This window comes from Urocitellus parryii, chromosome 10 (genome assembly GCF_045843805.1).
Source record: "Urocitellus parryii isolate mUroPar1 chromosome 10, mUroPar1.hap1, whole genome shotgun sequence".
Lineage (NCBI taxonomy): Eukaryota > Metazoa > Chordata > Mammalia > Rodentia > Sciuridae > Urocitellus > Urocitellus parryii.
This window is the reverse complement of record NC_135540.1, coordinates 67,450,878-67,471,662: the sequence shown is the minus strand read 5'-3', so window position 1 is coordinate 67,471,662 and position 20,785 is coordinate 67,450,878. Positions and strand designations below refer to the sequence as shown.

Genomic DNA, 20,785 nt, shown 5'->3' with positions numbered 1-20,785 from the left:
TCCCTCTGTTTAATATAGTTCTCAATTATTTTTTTTGCTCACTTTTCTTTGTATATTTTATGAAAATTTGTAACTGTAGACCAATGTATGCTTCCTTATTGGAAGTCTTCTACCCTGTGAACTATAAGCAATGAAACAGCAAGGATAGGGGCACTTAATTAACCCACCCTCTGCAGCAAGAGCATATGAGTTTGTGTCACTGTCTATGTACAGAGCCTGCACCTCTTCTCCACTAGCTAGCTGCATAGTGAATTGGTGTCCTCCTCAGGCTTTGGATTCAAAAGAGACTCACGATGAACAATTAGCTAAAAGTGTCCTCTAAATAACAAGTATAAAATAAAAATGGTCCCACACTTATGGGCATTCTACTTATGATTTATTGACTTCACAAGGGTACTAACGCAATTGGTGTTCAGTAGAAACTGCACTTTAAATTTTGATCTTTTCCTGGATTAATAGTATGCAATATGATAGTATCACAGTGCTGAGCAATAGCAGTGAATTTCAGCTCACAGATGGCTGCACGATCACAAGGGTAAACAACCCATAGTGTAATGTACTATATTGCTAAAATGTGATGTTGAGTGGATGAGGGGAATTAAATGCATTTTTTTGACACAAACTTTTCAACTTAGATGGGTTTATTGGGATGTAAAATCATCATAAGTTGAGAGTCATCCATGTACAAAATAATACAACAGATATTAAGCAAAATAAAATTTTATTATATATCTGCACAGATATAAACAATGAATTCAGTTTAATTTGCATAGTTAAATGTACTATAATTACTGGTGAATGAATAAAAATTATGGATGCTTATTAAATATTTGTTGCAGTCAATTAAGTTCAGCTTTAAATGTCTTTGCCTACCATTTCTGTTATGAATAAACAGATATCAAAAGCAACTAAGTAATTCAACTAGTCACAAACAATCTCTTTATATCTGCCATACTAGACATAGATTTATATAGGATTTTTCTCTTTAGACATACATATGGAGGTGGTATTTTATTTTAATTCATATTTTTACTTTTGCTTATGAGTGTGTTGAAGGAAAATTGGTGGATAATGCATTTCATCACAGTTAGAACTTCTTGAGCTTTCCAGTAAAATTTGATCTGTGTGCACAATTTCTCTAGTGAAATTTGATTCATAGCATCATTGTTTGCTAGCTGATTGTCAACCTGTCAGGATGTGCTGACTCTGAAAGTGGTTAGTGATCTTCTTCTTGTCTCCCTTATGCTGGTGCTTCTGGAATGCTGTCATCAGCATATTACTGTTAGTGAGTGACTGCCTTGAAAAATTCTGTATCACTTCACAGTTTATTATGAGAATTTTTATATACATTGAAGTTTAATCAATACCATAAAATAAAAATGCTCACAATCCCACAGAATGAATCTTCTTCAAAACAGAAGTTTTACTTTTAAACAGCAGTGATAAAGTAGGCGAGGTATTATAGTCCGTCTTCCTCAATAAAAATATCAGGAAAAGTCTTGAAGAATCTTGCCATATTTTCAGGATGTCATTTCAGACAGGTTTCTATTTTGAGTAATACAGTTTTTTTTTTCCATAGAAAGAAATTTCAAGGTTGCATTAGGGATTTATGGTTATTGTATTGGTCATTTCGATTAATTCTTTTAGGTCCAATTATTCAAAACTCTCTTTCTCTCTCTCTCTCTCTCTCTCTCTCTCTCTCTCTCTCACACACACACACACACACACACACACACACACACATACACACACACACACACACACATTTTTAAGGCTTAAAAGGGGAAAATAAACAGTCTTCTTTGCATGCTGAAGTTATGATTTGGATCTTAAATTTTGCTCAAATGCCTAAATTCTAAAAAGCTTTATTGCCAGACAGTGGCACTTTGGGGAGATGGTGGAACCCTTAGCAGGTAGGGCCTAGTGGATGAAAGCTGGGTCATTGGAGGCATGCCCTCAAAGGATGTATTGTGATCCTGGCCCCTTCACCTCTCTTTCTTTCTCACCTACCCTGAGATGAGAGGCTTTGTTTCATCATGGGCTCACTGTCATGACTTTCCACAGTCCCCAAATCACAGGGCCCACAAACTGTGGACTGAAACCTCTGAAACTGAGTCAAACTAAACCATTCCTCCTTTTAAGTTGATTATCTCAGGTACTTTGTCATAGTGACAGAAAACTGACTAACAGAAGAACAAATTGCAAACTAGAAGATTCAGAGAAACTTCACTAAAACATAATGTAATGCAAATCTGGATTAGAGTGCAATCCTGTGAGCTTCCAGTATATTCTTTGAACTGAAGTTACCCACTGGAGTTGCAGACACAAAGAGAAAATTGTAGACCTCTCTTCCAGGACAAGAATCTATAAGCTAGTGACCAGACAAACTGTGATTTCATCCTGTGTATAGGTCATATCAATAAGAAGCAAAGCATGTTACTTTAATCCAAAGTCATCTACCAGTTTATCGATAAAGAGGAGTAAGAGATAGAGATAAAAACCACAAGTGTACTTCTTGCAGAAGTCACCTCATACAAATAAGAGCAATGGGATTGGAAATGTCCCCTGAAAAATAGAATGTGTGTTTTCAAACCAGGATATTGACAGTGAGGGAATGTTTGGGACTTGATGTATCCAAATATTCTGCTGGGCCCTATTTCCTTTAGAAGACACATTTACTTTTATTATTTTCCCCAAATTACCTTCATTGGATGAATCACCTCATTAATTTCTCATAATATAATTCAAGCAGAGTGAGAATGGAGTACATAAGCTTCTCTTCAAATAAAAGAAATCGTATTCCATGCATGACTTTCTCATTTGGTATTATAGCCTTGATTCCACAGACACATGTAAAATTTGTACCTGTTCCTTTTTGTCTTCCCCTTTCTCCCAATACTACTGTTCTGCCTTTCTTTTGTTTCAGCTTAAGACATTTGTGCAACCTAGAATTATGAGAAGAACCTCTTAGTTCATATTTCATTTCCAGTCTGTCCCTACTCAAATTTATATGCCATATAAATGCCAGAAGTTTTACTGGACTTGTCACTTCAACAACATTAACTCCTGGCCAGTGAATGCTTCCACAGATGTCAAGTTCACCAACTGATTTCTGATGCCACTCAAAGCTCCTGGATCTTCTCTCATTCACCTACTTCTTCACTTACTCAAAGAATTGAAAACCTAGAATGTGCCCAGAACCCAGAATGTACCTAGAGCAGTGTGGAGTTATTATGGCTCTAAAAATAGATGGTCCTTGCTATGAGGAACTTTCTGCTCATGCTGAAGTTGGACTAAGTATAGAAAAACAGATGGATAAAAGAGATAGGTGCCAGTCAAAAGGAAATTCATTTAGGGGAGAGAGAGAGAGAGAGAGAGAGAGAGAGAGAGAGAGAGAGAGAGAGAGAGAGAGAGAGAGAGAGAGAGGAGTGGGAGAGGGAGAGGGAGAGGAGAGATATTAAGACAGAGAATCATCTAGAGAGGGGAATCTGCTTTAAAAGTTTATTTCTGGAGCTGGGGAATATAGTCAGTTGTAGAGTACTTGCCTTGCATCCACAAGGCCTTCGGTTCAATCCCCAGCACCACGAAAAAAAAAAAAAGAAAGAAAAAGTCTTTGAGATGGTAACATTTAATATGTAGAATGTTCCTGATGGAAAAAATGGCATGTTAAAGTTCCTCATGTGGGAAAATTCTTAGTCCAGTCAAGCAACTGAAAGATTAGTGTGAGGAGAGTCAAGTTTGCAAATGGAATGGTGGTATGATGTGAACTTAGCAGAGTACATTAGGGCCATAGGAGGCAGGGATTGTACATCATGCTAAAAAGTTAATTTATTATTCTATGGAGCCAAACTGTGCAATGGAAATATAGAACAAGCCATAAGTGGGGGTCACTTCTATAATTTAATATTTCAAGTGCATTTCATTTCAATTACTATTTCCAAAATAGTATGATTTGAAGATGTACTAAGTATAAAGTCATTCATAGGAAATTTTATTAATGAGAGTTTTTGATATTAATTCTTCAAAATTCATTATGTATTTGACACTTGTGTCAGTTTGAATGAGCTACTTATGTGGTGCTCACTTGCCATACCTGACCAGAAGAAATGGGAAATTATTACCGGGATTTCAACAAAAGAGAGATTGATTCAAATTACATTTCCATGTTACTTTGCAATTATTGACAGAAAATACGAAATGAAGAAAGTACATGTGTAGTTGAAAACCAGTTAGGAGGGAATATTAGTTTCCTGCGAGTCTTGTCACAAAGACAAGACTGGCTAACATTGGCTAACTTGACACAGTAGCAATCTATTCTCTCACAGTTACGGTGACAGACATACTGAAATCAAGGTGTTGGTAGAACCACATTTCTTCTGAAGGTTCTAGGGAAGGATCCTTCCTGGCCTCAGCCACCTTCTGTGGCTGCTGGAAATTCTTGAGGTTGCTCATCTTTGGACCAGATAATGAGTTTCCTGTTGCCCTTGCCAGAGATCTGTTTCTCTTCGCACACGAATAAACCCCACTCCTTAAAAAAAAAAGTTGCTTGCCATGTAGATGTGCACTTAACCTCTACCTCTTGTCTTCGCAAAGCCTTCTCTTTTGAGTGTCTGTATTACTCTTTCCAAATGTGCCTTTCTTTTAAGCATACCAGGCAAATTAGATTCATGAATTTATCCATTCATTTCCTCAATTACTTCTGCAAAGACACTGTTTCCAAATCAGATCCCATTCATAGCTTCTAAGTGGTATAGATTTTGAGGGAACAACATTCCCTGTCCATGAGGAGTTTACTCCATACACAGGGTATTGTAGCAGAAGTTATTGGTGGTACTTGTTTAATCCAGCACATGTCTCTGTTCTCCTGTTTGCCCGCCACATAGGTAGTGGACTAGGGCAGGGGATATAAAATGAAGGAGGATGTGACTGTGAAATGAATTCTAGTGTTGTGATTTACTGATGTCTTAGATATTACAGTGACAGAATGAAAGCTGCAAGCTGTTTCCTAGTTACAATGTCCCTCATCGTTTTCCTGTTTGGTGATTACAAGTCCACTGTTACTATCCTGAAATTTCATGTTCTTAGCCTCTAAAGAACCTAATTCAAAGCCAGCACCTTCGCATTTCTAAATTTAGCTCTACATCATTGACAAGAAGATTAAACTAGAAGAAATGGATTTAGTCTGTCATAAGTACTAAGTAAATGAAATAAATACTTGTTTAATCCACCATTAGTGAAACTTTGTTGGTGTTTGTATGTAGTGCAATGTGCTCTAAAAACTTTGGAAATAGAATAGCAATGTTAGAATTGAAATGTAAAGCATCGTTTAATTCTGTTTTAAGTAACGCCACCTGCTTTGCATTGAGAACATTGGATAAGGGTATGGAGATACAAATATTCCTCATAATTTTTCTCTAAAGACATTAGCATTACATTTTACATTTGGTCAGTCTGTTTCTTTCTTAAGTGACTTAAACACTTCTTAAATTTTAAAATATTTTTAGTTTGTGCAATCTTATAAATTCTATAAATGTAAAATATGCTGTGTAATGAGTTAAGCTTCATTTCTTGTAAAAATCACTTACTAACCAGTCTGAAAGTGGTCTCTGGGGGATGGCAGATGTCAGGCAGTTTTTCTGGCTCAGTTATCATAAGATCCAATGAAAATAAATGTTTTCCAGGTGTTTGTTTTAATGATTTACTGACATTTCACCTTTCTGTTTGCTCTTACTATACTGACCATTTATTAACGTATAAACATAAAATAAGCCTCTTCATTGTACTTTTCTACACCTTTTTAAAACCTGACAATGCTTTCCCTGAGGTGTGTTGACCAAAACACCTGAAAGCACATCTCAGTAACAGAACTAACATTGGTGAGTCCCAGGCCAACCTTATAAATAGGGGTTTACAGAATGTGTCTTCATATTAAGGTTATAAATCATGCTTTAAAAACCTGTTGAATAAAATTTACTCTATTCTCCTCTCTTGGCAAATATACTTTGCTAGTAATTTGGAAAAAAAAATGTTCAAATTGCACATATTTGAGGGACTCCATAGCAGGTGCTTAGCAACATAAAGAGAGCAGACCTTGGCTCTAGCCATACCTAGCCTCAGTCTACCACAGGTTCTATCCTTCAAAGTCTTATGAACACATGTGTGATCCCCCACATACCTCACCAACCAGATACTCATGAATGATTTTTGAATTGACCCTTAGGAGGACTTACCCAATTACACTGTGAATTGGGCACTCAGTGCCAGTGTTCTGGATATCTGGATATGATGTGGAAGGAAGGAATACTCTGTTATTGGGACACTTGCCTAATCCTGACAAAATCCTGTCCACATAGGTGGAGGCATGGGAGATGGTCAGATCTGGGTCCGCTAACACAGATGCTTCTTCCAAGTCAGATGACATTACTGAACAGTGAGCTATGAAAAAGTACAGCTAGCATCAGTACTTCTTGTTTAAATTTCAATATGAATTTTTGAAGCTTAGTGATGGTTGCATAGTATTTCTTTTTTATTATTTGCCCTATATTTTTTGTTATGTTAGCAATTTCCCATAACAAAAACTAATATCAATGTTACTAAGCAAGAGCTCTCTGCAGCATGTACACTGAAGCCAATATTATAGCACAAGTTTTTGTGAAAATAGTTCTTATTTTTATTCCTTTTTTGTGGTGCTCAGGATCAAACCCAGGGCCTGGCACATGCTAGGTAAAAAGTCCTCTAAGAAAGAGCTTTATTGAACAAGGCGACAGGCTCAAGTCTGTCTGGAGTAAAAAGAAATGGAGGGAAATACGGGGTTACTTGTCTTGGTGGAATAGCCTGTACTCAGTAGGCAGTCTGGCTAGAACCTGCAGATATTTTCTGATTGGTAAGTTTCCAGGTTTTCTGTTGCTCTGGTCTGGTTAGAGGTGTTTACTGTTCTTTCTTCTAGGTCCAGGAGTCTTGTTCTTCTTGTTCACTGGGTTCTTCTCATGGGAGACTTTTGTCAAATTCTTAAGGTCATTTTAGGTTAGGTTCTCTACGAGCTTCCTGAAGAACATCTTTATCAACTTTGAAGAGGAGGGAATTTGTTATTTTTGGCTGAATTTCATTAATAAAGTTTAACACATACTTCTTTGTTTCCAGAAATTTTAAGTTCTGTATAAGGAGGTTTGTTTGCTTGGCCACTGTTTTGATGCTTTATAATTCTACTGATATTTTCAGTGATATCCGCTCATTAAAGGTGGGTGAAAATAATCAGTGGTATCTGTGTACTGTTACCTTTTCATTCCTGAGTTTATCCTTGGCATTGCTGTCATAGTACCAGTTCCAGTGATTTTTCTCTATAGTTTTTTTTTTCTTTTTCTTTTTCTTTTTTTATTTGATTGACCACTGACATTAAAGTCCATTACAAAATGATGTTCAAATTATTTTTGACACACCTAACTTCTAGCTTTAAACTGACTCAGAGCACTGTGAATTTTCATGTGATAAATTGTAAAGGTTAGCTTTCACCCTCTTTTAGTGTTAGATTTTCAAGATTTTCAACAATTCCTCTTTCTATAAGCATAAAGTTTTAAGCTTCATAACTTAGGATCTAAATTTAGGAATATGCTATTTGAAGCGTATTTTTAACCTACTATTTGCCAAATTTTGCCAATTTGGAATAACAATTCAGATGCATTTTCCCCTTCAGATTCAAAGTTCATACCACAGTGTTTAATCATTATCACATAATTTCCTATATTAACTTCTGATATAGTCATTGGGCAAAGGTTTAGAGCTTGATACAATTCCATTTATCTCTTTTAACTATTGTTTAGTGTGCTGTTTTTAGAGTCCTGTCCAAGAAAATCCTTGTCCATTTCAATGTCCTGAGATATTGCCTGTATTATTTTAATAATTTCAGAGTTTCAGGTCTTGCATTTAAGTCTTTAATCCATTTGAATTGATCTTGTCTCTGGTGAAGAGACAAGGGTTTAGTTTGATTTGACAAAGCCATTTAATAAAAATGATTTTATGACAATCATCAACACAAATAATAAAAATTTCTGGTGAAGATGTGGGATTAATATTAATACAACCACTATGGAAATCAGTATGGAGTTCCTCAAAAGACTGGGAGTAGAACCACCTTATGACCTAGCTATACAACTCCTCAATATTTATCCAAAGAACTAAAATCATCATGCTTTAGCAATACATGCATATTCAGGTTTAGCAGCACAATTCATAATAGACAAGTTGTGCATGTTAATGGACATATGGATAAAGAATATGTGGAGTATACACACAGTGGAGTTTTCAAAGAATGGAATTATGTCATTTTCAAGAAAATAGATGAAACTTGAGAGCAATGTGTTAAGTGAAATAAGCCAGATTCAGAAAGTCAAGGGTCATATGTTTTCATAATAAACCAGACTCAGAAAGTAAAGGGTGATGTTTTAGCTCATATGTGAAAGATAGAAATAAAGGGGAAAATGGTATTTATAAAATAAAAAAAATAAAGTAGCAAGATCAGAAGAGTAGAGAGAGAACTGGGATTGGGGAAGGAAAGAGGAGAGAGAAAGAGAATGTAACAGGTGTGGAATTGACCAGATTATGTTATGTGCACATATGAATTTATCACAATGAATTCTGCTACTTTGTAAAATCATGATGCACCAATTTAAAAACATTAAAGCTTAATATAAAAAATCAGTTTCACTAGCTTGTCATGATTTTTTCTTGATTTTTGTTTATGTCACATTTCCTCCTCTTCAATACTTTCTCGGTGCCATGTGCTTGATACAAATACAAATGTAAAATGTGCACAAGCCAGTGGTACCTATTTTTTCCCTCTAGCATTCAATAGAAATATATTTTTGATGAAATTTAAATTAAAAATCCTAAGAGATATTAAAGAACAACTTTTTATGTGGAAAGCATGTATTGTGAAGACAGATTCTATCACTACCCAGTGTATAATACATACACACTCCTGACCCTATTCTAAAAGCTTAAACAGAATATTTTCTCTTCTTTAAACTGATAATATCGTTGCTGTTAAAGGATTTCATGCCTCTTCAAAATTTGTTTTTACTTGTTTGCTTTTTCACATCTTGTTTCCAATTTTGTGTAATAGTGCAAATAGTCATTCTATTTGTAACCCATGCTCCAAAGTGCATTACTGATCATATTTATAGTAATGGGTATTTTGTGGAATTGTAACCTTTAAAGGAAATACATCAGTAAATATTAAGTAATCTTAAAGTGTTTCCAGAGAAAAGTAAAATAACTTAATAGATCTCCAAAAGACTATGGGTAGGGTGAATATCAAGAATACTGCTTTATTAACCACCTATAATTATTGGCTGTGAAATAACTATAAAAACCTCTGGTATGTTTCTTTGCATATATGATTTGGAGACAGAACATTTGTAAAGCTTTTCCAGAGTCAGAATATAGAAAGGGCACCACAGTTTTTTAAATTATTATTATTTTAATATATTTTTTAATATTTATTTTTTAGTTATAGTTGGACACAATACCTTTATTTATTTATTTATTTATTTATTTTTATGTGGTGCTGAGGATCAAACCCAGGGCTTCGCATGTGCTAGGCAAGCACTCTATCTCTGAACCTTAACCCCAGCCCTGGCACCACAGTTTAAGGTTTTCATCTTTTATCCACCTACTGTCTTGTATGATCTTTAGGAACTGATTTAATCTTACTAAGAATAAATTTCCTGTTCTTTAAAAGTGGGAAAATACTATGTAAACAAGTAATATATATGTATATTTATGTGTTTATTTATTTATTTATTTTGCTGGTACAGTGCCATAAAACCTGCAGTCTATCAATGGAATCCATTATTATTAGTAATATTTATAGTGGTGAAGATTACAGAAGGAAAGAAAATGTGAATATAATCAAGTAAATGTGTAACTCATATTTCTTTAGCTTTATGCATTTATTTATGATAGTCGGATTTTTTGTACAAATAGTTATTATATCACATTTAATCTCAAATAAAATAACTTGGAAATTTGCTAAGAAAAAACATTAACTTTTGTTCAAGTAGCAATATTATATAATATTCAAAATTTCCACATTCAAAATTCAATACTCAGATCACACAATAATTCATCATCAAAAATAACATCATGAAATTTCTTTTTCTTTCCATTTTGTAATTTTTTTTTCATGGACACTACTATGATAGTCTTTTTTCTTTGTTTTACTGTATATGTTTTATTGATCTTAAGTAAGAAAAAAAAATCCCAATGATATTGTTATTGTTTGAAAAGGGAAACTTAAAGACAAGTATATATATATATATATATATTGTTATGGGTATAGATTTTTAATTTTAAATTTTTTATTTTTGTTACTTAAGTTGTCTATTAGAAGCTTATAATTACTCTCCACATTTGAATATGGCACACATATACATACATAATACATAATCCAAATATATAAAAAAGAGTGATAATGACTTTTTGATTGAAAATGTGTCTGTTTATTTGTGTCTAAATGTAATTGTTTTTATTTAGGTATTTTAAAAATATATGTATTTAAATATATATGTATATATGTGTGTGTGTTTGTGTGTGTGTATTGTAGATGGATATAATACCTTTATTTATTTATTTTTATGTAGTGCTGAGGATCAAATCCAGTGTGTCACACATGCTAGGCAAGTGCTCTACCACTGAGCTATAGCCCATCCCTCATTAGGTATTTTTAAAATTATTGTTGTTTTGCTTTGATCAGGCTATTGGTTATGAAGCTATTTGAGTTTTATATTTATATTTTTTGAATTTCCTTAGACTCATTACTCAGCCCAAGGAGGCCGACTTTACCAGACCATTCCAATTCCTATCCTAGGACGGAAGCCCTTAACAATAAAAATGTGAGGTGAAGCATAATGGAAACTTTTCCTAGCTATTTTCTCTTGCTCTCAAATTCATACACAAAGTTTATATACTTATGGAAATTTATTTTTCAGATGTTTATGATTCCATCTACCTCAAAAATAGATAATCAAACTTTTCTGAGCAACCTTTCAATGATAGCAAACAATACTGCTTTCTGTACCTATTTTTTAACTCTCCCTGTTCTTCTCCAACACCCTTCCTAATATACATCTGAATAAACACAATGTGCTCCTGCTCATTTTTTTAAAATAATCTCTTTTATAGTTGTAGATGGACAGCATGCCTTTGTTTATTTTTTTATGTGGTGCTGAGGATGGAACCCAGTGCCTCACACATGCTAGGCAAGTGCTCTGCCACTGAGCTACAGCCCCAGCCCTCCTGCTCCTTTTAATTTGGACAATGCAGCCACATTTTCACTTAAAATTTTTCAGACACTTATCAGTTTTACCTCATATCACATCTTGAATTGTCTAATCTAATTTTCATTTTTGTCTGAATAGCTGCACTAGAATTTTTATGACTAAGGATATTAGAAAGTACGAGACATTAAAAGTACCTATAATATTTCTTTTCTGTTTTACAATAAAACAAACTCTGTTTACCTAAATTATATTGAGAATTCATTCAAAATCCCAAGTAATGTTGCAAATCCCAGAACTGAAGGAGTGATGTGGAGGGGAGGGAAAGGGAATCCAAGTGAGGAAGCAAGGAGGAAAAAGTGAAAGGGGAAGGAAGAGATTTATGTAATTGGAATTCTGGATTGAGATTTTTGGTAACTACTGAAAATCCTGGGAAAATTGAAAGTAAGTTGTAATTTTTTTTGTTTTGCTTTGTGTTTAATCATTAATGGATTATAAAACTATCTTGTTAAGCATTCAGAAGAAAAGAAAATGAAAGGAATTTTCCTAAAGGAAAAGTGAAGTCTAAACATAGGCTAGTCTAAAACAAATTCTTTGGGAACTTTCTTAAGTTAAACTTTTTAAGCTGCATTCTCTCTTTTTAAAATGGATGGTAATAGAAGCCAGGCCGGGTGGTATATTCCTGTAATTCTAGCTACTGCAGCAGGCTGAGGCTGGAGGATTGATATTTCAGGGCCAGCCTGGACAACTTGGGAAAAACCTCATCTCAAAATTTAAGGGCTGGGGATGTGACTTATTAGTCACTAGGTTTAACTTTTAGTAGGTGTAGGAGGGTAGCAGGGGGAAGAGTGACAGTAGTAACCCAACATGAGATGTGATCATGAGAGAACAAATCTCTCAGCTGTAAATACATTACATAATAATTAAGTCCATGATCCTGTTTTATTTTATGTAAAGGTTTTGGAATGAGAAAAGAAGCCTACACACCAAAATCCAGTTAAATAAATAGATCAAGAATTAGTACCCTTGCATTTGAAATATGAAACCCCAGACTTCCTCCATGTGTTCCTCCTCTTACCCAGTTATCACAGGGTTGGGTTAGTGTCAGTTCCTTAAGACAGACTTCCAAATGTGTAGGGATTCCTAGAGAGAAATAAGAAGCATAAAAATTTTAACACAAACTAAATTGAATCCTATGGCTCTCTCATGTATTGAAAATGCTTTGAAATTTAAATATTTTGAAATGAGATCAACAAAATCATATCAATTTAGTTATGAAAAAACAGCTAACACAGGGACTGGGATTGTGGTTCAGCGGTAGAACACTTGCCTAGCATGTTTGAGGCACTGGGTTTGAACCCTAACTCCACATAAAAATAAAAACAAATAAAGTAAAGGTATTGTGTCCATCTACAACTAAAAAAAATTGAAAAAAAAAACAGCTAACAATATAAACAGGTGGTCTTAGATTCAAGCAAATTGTGTCCAACAATCAACTATGACTTTGACTCCATATCTTCTAGACTAGAAAGAAGAAAACATACCTAAGGTAGGATAATTGTGATGTGAAAATTAAAGCTATCAATATTTAGGCTGATTTGAAAACCACCAACTGTCTGTACACATTGAGAAGATAATGAATTGCACACTAATCATATTTTAATAAGTGGGGACTATTAGTATAGAAGCACATGACTTACCAACAATACAATTATTTTTTTTTTCATTTTGCAGGGAAAAGTTCAGCATTTACAGAAGGCTTTTGCTTCAAGAGTAGATAAATCTACACAGACTGAACTTCTAAGTTTGATGTAAGTAGCTATGTAAAACCATTTTTATCTTCTTTATTGGTATTCAGACCTCCACAGCTTATTTACCTCTGCTGCTGCTGTGTCTATGCATTGATTTAACAGGATTTAGTGGCACACCATTCGTCTTTTGCTCTTAAACAATCCCCAAATACCTTCCAGAACTAAAAAAAGATAATTACAGGCACCAACTAGCATAACAATGTGTTATTAATGTTTTTAAACCAACATCTCTAATACATTCGTTTGGGTTTGTGAAATTGCAGACATGTGGAAGATACATACTAGAATATTAGTGCAATTTATTTTTAAGAAAGTGCTATATTATTTATTAACAATTTAATAAAATTCTTATGTCTGCAATCACCAAGGGCCAAGAACATTATTTTTTACATGCTGGAACACAAAAGGAAACACACCTTTACAGAGAAATTTACTCTATATTTTGGCTGTTGGACTTCAGAGCAAGAAACAGAAAGTAATTTAATTAAAAGTATTTTTTCTTAGTGTGAAATACTTGAACTCTCAAAATAGGACAGTAAAACATGTTTTAATACACATTGCTTCTAATAACACTGGGTGATTGTGAAAATCTTTGATCTGAATACCCATCTTTTCTTAAACACAGTTATGAAATTCATATTTTGCCTGAATTCATAATGTTAAACTTTCCTTCAATGAAAAAATAAAGCAATTGTCTGTCATTTTGTATCTAAAACTTGAGAGAACCCTCTCTTCTACTTAAAAATTTTATTTATATTTTTAGTATTTTTGACAAAATAAGTAGAACAGAAATAATTTCAAGTTTTATGAAGATATATATCCTCATTATCTGTGTATCCTCACTGTATGAAATAACATAAAAGTGATTGTTACTTTTCTGTTGCCTGTACACTACATTAATATACTGTGTTAATAAAGTTAATATAGAACTACTTGTTTTTGAAGGAAAAAAAGAAATTTTTAAATTCTGACACAAATTGTTTTCAGATACTTACAGACTTTATATTTTTTTTCTAAAAACCATTAAAGTTATGCTTCTGTTTGAATTTTTCCATCACATTGATTTTAATGTAAATATCTGTTTTATCTTGTGACCACAATGCATCCTGATTTCTAGCATTACACATTAATGAAATGATGTTAGTCATGATATTTATTTATTTATTTATTTATTTATTTATTTATTTGTGGGCCGAGTACCAGGGATTGAACTCAGGGGCACTTGGCCCTATTTTGTGTTTTATTTAGCGATGGGGTCTCCCTGCATTGCTTAGCATGTCAGCCTCCCAAGCTGCTGGGATTACTTACAGGCATGCACCACGGTTACTGATCCTGGTTATTATTTTTAAAAGAAAATATTTTTTATGGAGTTTGAAGAGAATTTACTACAAGTTATTCAGTATTTATCTCTTTTGGAAGACATTTTTTTTCCTACCGAAAAATTTTTCAATACCTATTTGTATATCAGTATCTAGAATATAAATCCAAATGTATTTTAGAAATAATAATAGCCCATGAATTTACACATCTGCACATCAGAGAGTTGTTCAGTAAGAACAATGAAACTATAATTCACACCAAATTATATTCCAACATAACAGGTGTTACAGGTTTTCTTAGAATCCATCTATTTCAAATCCCTCAGTTTTTATGTAAGTTGATTGAATTCCACAAAGGTGACGTCATTTGCCCACTACCGCATAAACTTTGTGAGAGTGTACACTCTGTGTAAAAAATAATATGTTCTTAAAAGAAGGAAAAGGAAACACACTGTGCATGTCAACTCAAATATTCCATTTTAATCCATTCAATGAAAAGAAGTTTGGGAGACTGAATTCTAACTTCCTAAATGACTGAACATGAATATAAAATGCAACACTAGCAGTGACTACATGTGAGGATTGGTTACTGAGGAATGGATGATACTTCTGGGGAAATAGCTAAGCTGTGAACTGTTATATCCTAACACTGTAGCTACCAGCAGCCTCTTATGAATGTGCCCATCTGTGCCTTATAATTTTCTCATTTCTACAAAATTTCTTATGTCAACAGTGTTTATATTTCTAAACATGTAAATAAAAATGAAAAATTAAACCATAGAAAATAGTATTCTTCCTAAAATATTAGTTTTTTCTAGCTGTAACAGCTTAATGTATTTGACTGTATTAAATTAAGGAATAATTCTTTCTTGGCAGTGAGTCTTTAAAGAACCCACTTATATAAGTCTATATTATTATTTGAGTAGTTGTTTAAAATAGAATAGGAATCTGTTTTAAAGATTTCATGTTTCACATTTCCTACTGATGAATTCAAAGGCATATTAATCAGAATCAACAAATAAAAATGTATGAAGGCAAGTGGATATAACTTTATTAATAGGGCATTTTGTATGTAAAAAATTGGGGAGGGAAATATTTTAAATAAACAAGTTATAAATATGTAAAATACTTTAAGAATGATGAGTTACATTACTATTTGGAAGTATGTGATTCATCTATATTATAATTTCTCCCATGACCAGAAGACATTTAATATACTTCTAAAATATTATTGAATATTTCTACATAAAAAATAAAAATTTATTAATCATTCAATTTCATACTGTTTTATATTTTTGATGTATATATTTATATTTTGATTTTGATTTTATAATTTTATTTTATAATCTTGTTTTAATGTTTCATTTTTAATTTTATATTCAATTTTTACATTCAATGTTAATTTTCACAAATATAGTATATATAGATATGCATCATATCTATTTATAATTTAAAAGCAGTGCTTAAAAGAAGAAAAGGAAAAGTCTTGTAGAAATCTTGTTCATTATGACTGGTAATTATATTCCCTTATCGTCTTTCTAAAGCTGCCAATATTGCCCATAAACTGTTCTTTACTGATCATTCAGGATAATGTTTCAAGGGTATAAATGTTAGCATATATGAGACCATGAGACTAAGAGTCATCATAAATATCACTATTTAAAAAGATCATTGTTGCTACACATTTTGAATAAGGTACAAAGAAAAATTTACTCACTAAAAATCCACTGTAGTGAGTAAATTTAAAGGTCTGTGCAGTAAACTTCTGTCCTAAAAAGATTTATGAGGAGTTTTGAAACTAATGTTAGTGTACAATATGCTCTGATTTCTAAAGCACCTAGTACAATTTTTTTATAAAACAAAGTGTCTCAGCACAGGCCCATAATTATAATACTTCTGTGATGATGAAAATTGTTAAATAAATGATGAATGTGTCTTAAATAATCAATGCCAATTTAACTCTGTTCACCTTCCTCTGTCTGCTCAGGCTTAGTTTATTGAAAGATCAAAGAATAATTTCTTAGGTGTCACTTGTGTTATTAAAACATGATGGAAGATGGATAGATATAGTCAAGTAGCAATGTTGCCCATTATAAAATTACATTAACAGGCAGGGAAGATTTTTCTGATTGCATCAACTATATATGCTTCAACATAGCACATATGCTATTCATAAATATTTTATAGCTTGAATTACTGAAAATAACTTTTGATTAGAATATTTGAGAGAAAATAGGCAAAATACTATAGTGAAAAACTTACATCCTGAGAGTAGGAAAATTCCACTATTTTTATTAATTTGACATGTTAATAATAGTATTTTTCTTGCTTGTTAGGTTTTATAGAAGATTTTTAAATAAATTTTATTCTTTTAAGTATAAATTTTCCTTTCAATTAATGTATAACTTTGACAGAATAGTCACAAAAATCTCTAAATTCTGTTTAAGCCAAGCGTGCTAGTTTTAAGTAAAGAGATTTCCTACTTTCATTGCATCAACTTTTATTATTAGTGTTTTACACTGATATTTAATGTTCACTAGTCTTGAACTTGAAAGGTATTATTCACCTTTTTTAAGTGCTTTGAAGCTATCAGATAATTCATTAAATAGTAAATTATTATTAATTTATATTAGTCTAAATATCATTAGTGATTTTTATGTGTCCCTTTAAAATTGGTCAGATTGTGGTATCACACAGTCAGGTCTAAAAAAAGCATGAATCAATTTTGTAATGGACGTTTATTCCTTTGTTTGTTTTTCAAATATTTTAATGTACTTTCCAAGTGATAAGATTTACTTCACAGGGGCTGGGTTTTTAGCTCAGTGGTAGAACACTTGCCTAGCACATGTGAGCACTGGGTTTGATCCTCAGGACCACATAATAAATAAATAAAAGTATTATACCCATTACAAATAAAAACTATTTTTAAAAAGATTTGTTTTATAATTATTGCTTCTATTTATAAGTTAGGAAAATAAAAATAATAATAATAAAATGTATATGCTTTATGAATGCCCATATTGACAAAATTCTCAATGCAATTTTCTTTGTATTTTGCAATCTCTACTACTTTTATTAGATTTAATTTTGCATGTGCTCTGGCACAGAGTATTATGGGGAGTTCTTAAAAATATGAAAATAGTTTATCATGTCCTATTCATTAAAAAATAAAAATGATTAGCTTTATTGCAATTGTTTTATCAGCTATTAGATAGAGAAGGGACTATTTTTTTGTTATGCTGATATTTATGTTAGCCTTTGCATTAAGCCCAATTCTAAGAACTAAATCACTTTCAATTAAAGCTCTCTCATCCAGCTGCTAATAAACTGGTTTATTAAAGCTTTCTATTTAAGTTTCATTTATTGCTATCATCTTTCCTGGCATTTGTTAGGGAAAAAAATCTTTCCACATACTTCATTTATTTATATTCATTTATCTCAGACGTTTCTGTTTATTTTATAAATTTTAAAAAATCAAATTTTTAAACTGAGCTACATTTTCTGAGTTTTCTCTTGGACATTATCTTTCATATTACATTTAAGATAACTTTTAGACAAGAACATTCATTAAAAATATTAACATGATTATATGCCACAGACATGTAACAGGCATCTAGGCTTAATATTTGTTGAATTAATGCATGGATACATTTTCGAAAGTAATGTTCTAAGGGCATCACTTTTGAATATCTATTCATGCATTAATTCAAAACAATATTTGTGTTTCCCCTAGGAGCTGGTTTCTTCTCTAGGTATTTAGAAACATTCTTTAACAAAACAACATACTCCCATATGGAGTTTGCAATTGCTAAGGGCATATTTACACAATAAGCATGATATAATAAATAAGCAAATTATCTAATACATTAGAAAGTGCTTACGTTTGTGCGATGTAAGAAAGAAAAATACATGAGGAAATGATAATTGGGAGTGTATCAGGTAGGGGTCAGGACAATGATCAAATTTGAACAGGGTGATCTTAGTAGGTTTGAGGATGATATGTAAAATTTGAAGGAGGTGAAGTAAAAATCCTATTTAATTAAAAAATTGTAATGTGATACATAAAAATTCCTCAAAGCCCCTCAGTCAGTAACAGATTGCTTTACCTTTGCCACATCCCTAGATAAGAATAGTCAGCTTCATTTATAGGCTATGAAGTGTGAAAAAATGCATTCTGTACTACTAAACCTAGAAATGGATCCAGCATATCAACAGACTCATGCTTGAAAAAAAACAGCCCCCTGAGGGAAAAACGACACTCAGGCCTTGATGTATATTCACTTGGAAAAAGCACTGAGGAGAAAGCTGGGCAAGATCAACCACAGCATATATGCATTTGTTTTTATATGTTTATTTGTTTTTGTACTGTTTCCTCTTATCCTTCCTCTTCTTCCTTCTCCTCCTCCTCCCTTTTTCTCCCTCCCACTTATGTTCACCTTGCTCTCTTCTGAATATGCCATTTAACAAGAGCAGGCAAAGTTGAATTTATATACATAGTCGTCCTTCAGTATCCAAGAGGGATTGATTCTAAGAACCTCCATGGGATACTCAAACCCTCAGTGTACATCCTCTTATATACTTTAAATCATTTCTACATTACTTATAATATCTAATAACATGTAAATGCTATGCAAGTAGTCGTTAAATTGTATTATTTAGGGAATTATAAACAAATAAATCTGCATATGTTTAATACAAATTTTCTGATTATTTATGATCTATTGTTGGTCGAATCTGTACAGACAGAACTTGTGGATGCAGAGGGCCAACTGTCCTTTAAATGTATAATCAACCTCATTGTATATCAGTACTTTCTTATTGTAAGATGTACTAATAAAAGTACACAAATATGAAAATAACTCAATAGTTATTTAGTGACATGAACTAATAAATAAATGATTAATGTTTTCACAGTACTAAATATCTATGACAAATCAGAATGCTTTGATTTATTCAGAAAAAATCATACAGATGAGGATATTGCTGTTATATTATCATTCTATATTACTTTTTATATCCAACAATTACTTGGAAATGATTACCGTATGCAATTTAGAAAACTGCATGAAATGCAGATCATCATAGCAACCAGTGATTTTAAAACACAAGTGTCAGTATGTGGTTGCTCTTATAGCATCACACTGGGAGCTTCTAACTCTTATCTTTGAAGCCTGGTCTTCCCTGGAGCGCCTCCATATCTTGAATTCAGTGATGACTGCATAGAATGAGTACCAATTAACTGTCAACATATTGTTAAGAGAATTTATGATTGATATCCTTGTAGGAAAAAAAAATAGCAAGCCTAGATGTCAACTATGAAAGTTTTTATAATCATGAAAATATTCATTAAAATGAAACAATGAAAGCACACAGGGAAGGGAGAAGATAGGGAAGTTGATGGTCAACATGTATAAAATTTCAGTTAGGAAGAATAAGTTTTGAAATTACACAGCTGAGAGAGCATAATCAACCCTATGTACTGTATATCTTAAAATAACTAAGATTATTTTATCACAAAAAAAGGATGAGTGAAGTGATGGATATGTTAATTAGCTTGATGTAATCATTCCACATTGTGTAACTATGTCAAAACACCATATTTTATCCCATACGTGTATGCAGTTATGATTTGTAGATTAAAAATGTGTTTTAAAAGTCTACATACAACAATATTTTTATATAGATTAAACTATTAACCATTGATATTTGCAGAAACTATGTTGATTTAGTGGTAGTATTGGTAATAGAGGGGAAAAAACATATATATTCATTGAAAAGAAATGTTTCCCAGTTTGTCTAATTCAAAATCATAGACTTCTACTTCTATAGGAAATCTAAATTTAATTCCAAAATATTCTAATATTTCCTTTGACTTTAGAAGTTTTTTCAGTAAATAGTGTGCTAAAGGGCATTGCATAATGAGGCCATTCTGAAGGAAGTTTTGCTCCTCTTTGGGGGAAAAACACAAAGTATTGATTCCTAATTTCTCAGTGCCTATTTATGGTATGTTAAGCAATAATAGCTAATTAGAATAGGTATTAAATAGTTCAAAGACTTTGATCAGGTACAAGTTTAAAGTAAATCCCTGTGGATTCATTTTATATGAATTATTTGCGATCAAAAGTGCTATTTTCTTTGGATATGGTCTATATTCAGAAAAATCTGCAACAGCAAATTTGTCTTTGAAATATGTTTGTATATTTCAAATTATATGTATTTTTGAAATATATTTGTATCATTTCAAATTATATGTATTTGATATATATATTTCATATTACCTCAAATATGTGTGTGTGCATGAATGTATGTACATCAAAATGCATACTCTGTAAATAAACAAGTACAAAAGACACACAAAACTGTATGATATGACATAGGACTA

General features: G+C 32.4%; 1 protein-coding gene across 1 annotated transcript in view; it reads right to left on the bottom strand.

Annotated features, from left to right (window-relative positions):
* The window catches only part of LOC144257152 (broad substrate specificity ATP-binding cassette transporter ABCG2-like), a 91,360-nt gene extending 84,939 nt beyond the window's left edge, over positions 1-6,421 (bottom strand). The window contains 2 exon segments of the mRNA XM_077803117.1: positions 4,330-4,528; positions 6,231-6,421. Coding sequence (XP_077659243.1) covers positions 4,330-4,528; positions 6,231-6,421 — 390 coding nt within the window.
* Positions 6,422-20,785: the final 14,364 nt, after the last annotated feature.